Source organism: Hipposideros armiger, unplaced genomic scaffold (genome assembly GCF_001890085.2).
Source record: "Hipposideros armiger isolate ML-2016 unplaced genomic scaffold, ASM189008v1 scaffold_38, whole genome shotgun sequence".
NCBI lineage: Eukaryota > Metazoa > Chordata > Mammalia > Chiroptera > Hipposideridae > Hipposideros > Hipposideros armiger.
Window position 1 is genome coordinate 665,697 of NW_017731388.1, and position 7,760 is coordinate 673,456.

A 7,760-nucleotide genomic window follows, 5' to 3' on the forward strand; every position below is an offset into this window, starting at 1 on the left:
CACTCACTGCGGCTGCTGGCTGCTCACGCTGGCTGCTGGCTACACACGGTAGCCCATGGCAACCCACTGCCACAGGGGCTGCAGCCTACGCCGTTGCAGGCAACTCACGGCAGCCCAGCTCCAGGTTGAGCTGTTGTTCAGCATCTTAACTGTGGAGGTCAGTGTCACTGGCCCTCATATGTGGGATCCGAACCGGGGCCCTCTGGCATCCCAAGCCAGTTCTTAACCATCACGCCGCTCGGCCGGCCCAATATTCATGGTACTTTTTGAAGTCCAAGTTCCCCACTGGTCCAACAAGGCAATGCTGCCTTCTTGTATCAGTTTTCACACTCTAACCAAGTGTCCTTTTCGTGGTCTGTTTGCATTTCTGTGCTTTTTTGTTGGTGATTTTGCTGTTTAGAATGGCCCCAAACATAGTGCTGAAGTGCTAAAATATGTGTGTTAGATAAGCTTCATTCCAGGCATGAGTTACAGTGCTGCTGGCCTCAAGTGCCATGTTAATGCATCAACAATATATATTTAGAAAGGTGTCTATAAGTGGAAACACACATAAAACAAGGTATCTATTGATCCGTTGACGGATCGACTGGCAGGACTCGAACGCTGCATTTTCCCCTTGGAGCAATGGTTCAATATTCTTTCATTCAGTATTTGCGGTGACTAATATAACATAACCACTGTGAATAACAAGAATCGACTGTGCCTTGTATGGTTATGGTGAGGATTTAATTAATAGATGTAATGCACTTACGACCGTGCCTAGCACACCATAAGCACGAAGTACAACGTTCTAGAGGCTCAGGAGAGATGGGACAAGGAAGGCGTATGTCACAACTTCAGTCTCTCACCCTCTCCTGCACGCCAGCAGCAGGACGACTCAAACCGAACCATTTCTTCATGGGTCAGGGAAATTCAATTCTGGTGCCCACACCCATAGGGCCCTGTCAATTCCTTCTCAGAATGGCCCCGGGTTGTGAGCATGAAACCACCGTCAAGAGCACACTGAGGTTTTATTTTATTTTTTTGCCCCATAGGAATTCCAGGCACTGGAGAAAAACAAAACACAGGCGTCTGTTCTCTGTTCACTGCCCACGGATATGCATGGAAGCTCTGTCCTCAGGAGTGGAAGGCGCAGGTGAGCACTGAGAAGAGTTGGGAACAGACAAATATGGACGCTCATTACAAGCTCACCGAGGCGGCTTGAGCAAGAGCCACAAACAAAAACTCAGCCATGGCTGAGAAGTCTCTCTCTTCTTTTGATTTTGAACAACAACTGGGCAGCAGCGGTGCTTATCAACTATTAACAGCCAATAAAAATGAGAGCGTGAGAATTATATTTCCCTGAAAAAGATCAAAGGGACCTTTGTGAAAGACGTGTGTGACATTTGCAGTATACTCCCTTTGTCTTCCATTTTAGACTCTTCTAGGCTTGATATCTGTATTGGATGTCAGATGGCAGTAGACTCCGTGGTGCCAGGGGACTCAGGCATCACTGCTTAAAGGTGACTGACTGCAGCTGTGCCTCCCGAATCATATTTTCCAGGGCCACAACTCATGCTCAGGAGGATTTCTCTATGACAATAACATGCTTGTTATCACTACTGGAAGAAGTCATGTTCTAAAAGTGAAACAGAAACCAATGCTTCAAGCGCAAACATTTTCCCAAAAAAGTACCCAGGTGTCCCCTAAATGACAGGTCCAAGTCCTAACGCCTGGTTCCTGTGAATGTGACTTTATTTGGAAATAGGGGCTTTGCAGATGCAATTAAGTTAAGGATCTTGAGATGAACTCATCCTGAATTTAAGGTGGGCCCCAATTCCAATGACTGGTGTCCTTATAAAAGAAAAGAGGGATGTTTGAGACACAGAGGAGGAGAGACACATGGAAGAAGACAGGAGCGAAGATTGGAGTCGTGTGTCCACAAGCCAAGGAGCACCAGGAGCCACTGGAAGCTGGAGTCAGCAAGGAAGGGTTTTCCCTAGAGCGTTCGGAGGGAGCATGGCCCTGCCGACACCTTGAGTTCAGACTTCTGGCTTCCAGAACTGTGAAAGAATAAATGCCTGCCATTTTAAGCTACCAAATTTGTGGTGATTTGCTGCGGCAGTCCTAGGAAACTAATAATATATACCCCAAACATTTCTTTTTAGTAACATGAAATCTTGAACCAAAAAGTCATTCACTATTCTACAGACAAATGATTAATGATCTTGCCTTTCCAAAACAATCCATCTGCCTTATTATCCTGTCCTCACTGCATACTGGTTGTTGGTGGTTGTTTTGATCAGTTTCCTTTACAAATATAGTCAGTGCAGGGAAGAATGGTGTGCAAAACCCCAAGCCTTACATAGATGATTGATAAGGTGAACCTTATATGACTCAGTCCTAAAATTGGGGTGAAGGTGAGAAATAGGGAGACTGAACAAAAAACCTTTGGCTTTCTTTGGGGCTGAAGCGTGGTGGTCATTAAGGTCAGGCCGAGCGTCCTTACTCCAGGCCCAGACCTGCTCTGAAGCTTCCTAGCATCAGAAATGACTACGCAACTATTCGCTAGTGAAGCAGCTCTGGACAACTACAGAGCTGGACCAACGGTCATGATTCCCATCTCCTGGGCCTTCGGGTTCCTCCCAGCACTACAATGGTCTCACTGCCCCTGTATTCCATGTCAAACAGAATTTCAGCTGACACAAGCCACAGAAAGGAGGCTATCCGCGTCAGGAACGGAACAGCCCTTCAAGATTGCACATTGAAGTCTGTTCCTCCCAACTTGACAGAAGAAACTGAGGTTCCAGGAAGTTAACAGAGTTCCCCCAATTCCCACAGCTGGTTAACAGCTGGGACAAGGATGCAGGTCGCCTGAGTCCCATTGGCCTTGGTTTACAGGGCCAGGTTGCTTCCACGTCTAGGCAGAAGAATTACCCTAAGGGAGGACAGAAGGGAAGGAGAAAGGGGCCAAAATGGACAGCAGCTAAGACTAGTGCTCTCCATCAGCTGCTAGGACACAAATATCATAAGTTACTTTCGGAAAATATTGGGTAGTTGTCTGAATTTTCTACAATGCAAGGCCTGCACTTTGACAAACATGGATTTAAATTCTGACTGAACCGTTGTGACTCTGAATTAATTATTTAAACTCTCTAAGCCCTGGATTCCTCATTTATAAAATGGACACATTATCTCATTTGGCCACAGTGACGATTAAATGACAGAACGTGTGTAAAGAAATCTCACTTATGCAATAGCTTACATGCAGTATGCACCATTTATTTAAAGTGAAGAACGCTAAGCACAGATTCAATTTACAGGTCACCTTGGGAGCAGGACGCAGTGATGAGGGGTATGTGGAGGGACTTCAACTCGACTGTTAAAGTTTCCATAAGGTAGGAGCGGGGTAGATGGGTGTTTGCTCTATTATTCTTCACGACATTGTGTTTTGAATACATACTTTTTTAAAAAATTTGCACACAGAAAGGAATTAATAAATGAACAGCTATTATCATTTTTATTAACGAAAAAGTATTTATTCACTTCTTACTCCACGCTGAGCACTGTGCTGAGCACAACAAGGGATAGTAAGGTAAGACTTAGTCCCTCCAATCTAGATTAGAGCCGCCAATCTGGCAGGGTTTGCAGCACCCACCTTACACCTGTAATAGCAGGCAGAATGCGGTAAGCGGCCTGCGGGGTAAAAAGAAAGGAAAGAGACACCTAACTGCTTGAGGAGACTTTCTAAGGCTACATCAGTAAGGCAGCAACTGAAATGGGCCTGAAAAGCTAAGTAAAACCTTAAGAAGCAGAGACAACAAAATGATGTCTAGCTAACAATCAGCAAAGACACCAGGAGGGAAACCACCAGCATGATTAGACAGGTCACAGACAAAGACTAGAGAACGCAAAACCCGAGAAGCCAGAGAACGAGGAAACGTGAAAGGAGGCATGGATGGTCAGCACAGAGGTGTTCCATGTACACTGAGAAAAGAACATCAGTTTTCTCTCTCTAAGCGATGGTCATGCATCATGCATGGGACAGAAACCACATTTCATGGTGAGCGGGTAGGTAGTCCAGAAGGAGGTGGGGGGTACAGCTGACCACTTTTAAAGATACGTGTGCCGGACACAAAGGAAAGCTAAAGGATGGTAACTGGCGGGTACGGCACAATATCAGGGTGAATTTTTCAGGCAGAGGCGGCCTTGGCATATTTCTAGAAAAAGGAGGGAAAAAAGAACTAGTGGGAGGGACAGAGAGAAATACAGATGCCAATCAGACGCGATCCAAGCACTCCTCTTCACGGACCAGGTTCCAGCATAAGCAAAAGGAGCAAAGTCAAAAGCATAACCGGCACGGTCGGACTGGCAAACAAGTGCGGCTGGGAGTTGTTTCTCCTGAGCTAAAAGAGTCCCTGCTGCGTTTTGGAAAAGGAATGGCGAAGACCATGCACACAAATGACAAATGTCGTCCCGTGACCAGACCTCTTCCAGGCACTGTCACCTTGGGATATGAAATAAAACTTGGAAACCATTGTTTTAGGGTAGAGCAAAGGATTTTTAGTTGGAAGAAAGAAGGGGCGGTGTCTGTACAAAACCTTTCTTTTTTTAATTGAAAAAAAAATAATACGATGACATGAAGAATGAAGTTCTCAATAAAGTAAAAATTAAGACCATCTGCCCACATGATTTCACCACATCAAGATTTCAAACCAGCCACTCTGGAAAACATTCTGGCAGTTCCTCAAAAAGCTAAATGTGGTGTTGCTATATGGTCCAGCAATTTGGCTTCTAGGTATATAATCAAAGAATCAAAAACATACGTCCACACAAAAACTTGTACACAAATGTTCATAGCGGCATTATGTATAAGAGCCAAAAAGAGGAAACCACCCAAATGTCCATCAATTGACGAACGGCTAAATAAAATGTAACATATCCAGACAATGGAATATTACGCAAATATAAAAAAGAATGAAGCGCTGAATACACGCTACATGATAAACTTCAAATCGTTATGCTAAATGAAAGAAGCCAGATGCAAAAGGCCGCATATCGTAAGATTTCGTTTATAGGCGATATCCAGGAGAGGCTAATGTATAAAGACAGAAAGCAGATTAGTGGTTGTCTTGGGGAAGGGACAAAGGACAGGGAGGGGAGGGAGGCAGGTGACTGCCAATGCGTATGGCTTCTCGTTTGGAGTGATGAAAACGTTCTGCGTTAGATAGTGAGATAGTGGCAGTGATTGCACAACTTTGTTAATACACTAAAAACACTGAGCTTCACACTTTAAAAAAAAATTTTAAATAAACCAAAAAAAGATATCAAACTAGACTTGCGATGACTTGGGTATGAAAGAGCAGGCAGGCACCCATACACACATGTATTCTCACTGCTCCACACATCCATTAAAGAGCTGCATTCCCCAAATATTGTTATATGAAATGATGCCAGAATGACACTATACCATGAAAGACCAGTCCACTCATATTCACATGCCATTCAGAAGAATAACAATGATAATTAATAATAACTAAACTTTATTGGGCGTTTACTATGTGTCAGACACTCTGCTGAGCACCATACATGGATTAGCTCATTTCATTTCTCACTGTAACCCTTTCAGGCACATACTATTACCATCTTCATTTTACAGATAAGGAAATTAAGGCACAAATAAATTTCATAATTTGCGCCACATCACCCAGTCAGGATTTAACCCCAGGCAATCTGATTCGTGAGCACTATGCTATTCTGCCCCAGATCACTCTGACTTCTTAAAATCACTCGCAAAATCCAATGACTTTCAGTCTAAACCAAGGCAGCAGAGGGTGAAGAGTTTAAAGCAACCAAAACTATTAACTCAAATAGCAATCCTGGACAGAAAATTAGAAAGACCCAAGGGCAGAAAATTCGAAAGACCCAAAGCTCTGAGGATGAGACCAAGCTGAAGGCTGCATTTCCTGTTATATAAACACTGACAAACTGAGGGTGCAACCCAAGCATGAAATGCTAGATTTACCCACTACATTTAAGACTCGGGGTAGATTACTGGGTTTCTCCCTGCCCACAATAATCTCAGTGGAAGCACCATCACAAGTGCAAACAAAAACACTGCCTATTGTGCGTATGACTGTTTAGATGTATACAACAACACGACATGGATGTTTACACACATGGGTGCTAACTAAACTGTGAGGGGCAGACGGTAAGTTCTAAAAAGTCCTAAGTCATCGGAGAGAGAGATGAATGAGGGCAACGTAACTAACGAAGGCTGCTTGAGGGGGGCTTTCAGAACTCTCGTTTAGGAAGGGGCAGGAAGGTTAAAGGTCACTACTTCAGGGAAGTTTGAGGGAGTAAGAAGGTTGGATTGTTCCTAGAGCCGCAAAGGTGCCTGTCTTGTTAAATCAAGGAGTGTACAGTGTTTAATGTACTGAGACATAAGAGTGGACAGGCAGGGAGGGGTTATGTAAGCTCTCAAAAGTCAAGGGGAGTGTTTGGGCTTGATGGAGTAAGAAAAGGTAAATCGTGCTTAAAAAAGAATCGTTGTGAAAACTTGATTATATTAGTTGCACACTTCATAAGAAAGACACACTGGCTTCAATATAGCTGCTTACCCAAGCCAAAGAAATATTCTGTTTCTTTTCATATCTACCTCCAAAGGCATGACCTAGTAGAAACTTACTTCAGCAGAATTAAAATATAATTGCTTAAAATCGCAGCCCTGAACAAAACTGTTTGATGGTCCCTTCACAAAGCCACTTCCCACACTGCCAATGTGCATTAAATTTCCGCACACTCCATAGCTTAACCTAGAACGAATCGGCATCCTAGCGAATAGGCTGCCGCTTGAGAAAATATGCATTTTTTTAACGTGAAAAAATATGTCCTTGCGCTCCGTCGCTAAAATTGTCTTCTTTTGATAATAAAATTGAATGACTATTTTTTTTTCTGGGTGAAATAGAAACTCACAATTACTTACTGCCCTGAAATAAACCTAGCAAACATATGGCCAATCACAATTGTATTCTGTCGGAGCCCTGTGAGAACTTCTCCCCCTACTTCCCGGCCGGGCAACGGCGCCCGAATTCTGGGTCCTTTCCACAGGCATCCGTCTGGGTCTCTGGTGCCGCCGAGGATTCGTGCGTTAGGGCAAAAATCTTAGCCGACGAACAGGCTATCCTGTAAGGGGCCAAGGGGCTTAGTTTGTGCCTCAATGTGATCCTCAAGTAAGCCCACCTCGCCAACTCAGACAAGCACGCGGGTATCCCCACTCCGCGGCGCCGGGCGGCGGCCAGGTAACCCCAGGTCCCGGCCAGGACACGCACCCACCTGATCAGCGGCTCCTTCTCGGGCACGGCGGACTCCTCCAGGCACTTGCACGGGCAACAGCAGCACAAGACTCTCAGCCAGTCCCTCGGCCCCATGGAGACCGAGCGGCCCCGCCGGCGCCGGGAGACTCCGAGAAAGCCGCGGCGGCGAGCGAGCGCGGCTGGGGCGCGGCCACGGGGCCGGCGTCCAGGTGCGGGGACAGTCGCGGCCCGGGCGTCGCGGGCCGGTCCGTGCGCATCACGCCGCGGCCGGTGACGCGAGCGAGGCCGGAGGCGTCTCCAGGGCCCAGGGTTTGCAGATCCGCGCGCTTTCCTCCACTTGGGTTTTGTTTGGGGCGCGTGTTTTGTTGAGGCTTTTTTTTTTTTCCCCTTCTTTCTTTTAATTCCCCGGGCGCAAATTGGGGCGCATGCGTCCCGGAGACGCTCCGCTGCTGCCCTCTAAGGAGG

At 45.8% G+C, this 7,760-nt stretch overlaps 1 protein-coding gene across 1 annotated transcript in view; it reads right to left on the reverse strand.

Annotated features, from left to right (window-relative positions):
• MREG (melanoregulin) overlaps nucleotides 1–7,760 on the reverse strand; it is a 59,455-nt gene extending 51,695 nt beyond the window's left edge. Inside the window, exon 1 of the mRNA XM_019638358.1 lies at nucleotides 7,315–7,760. Coding sequence (XP_019493903.1) covers nucleotides 7,315–7,409 — 95 coding nt within the window. The 5' untranslated portion in view covers nucleotides 7,410–7,760. The remainder of the gene's footprint in view (nucleotides 1–7,314) is intronic.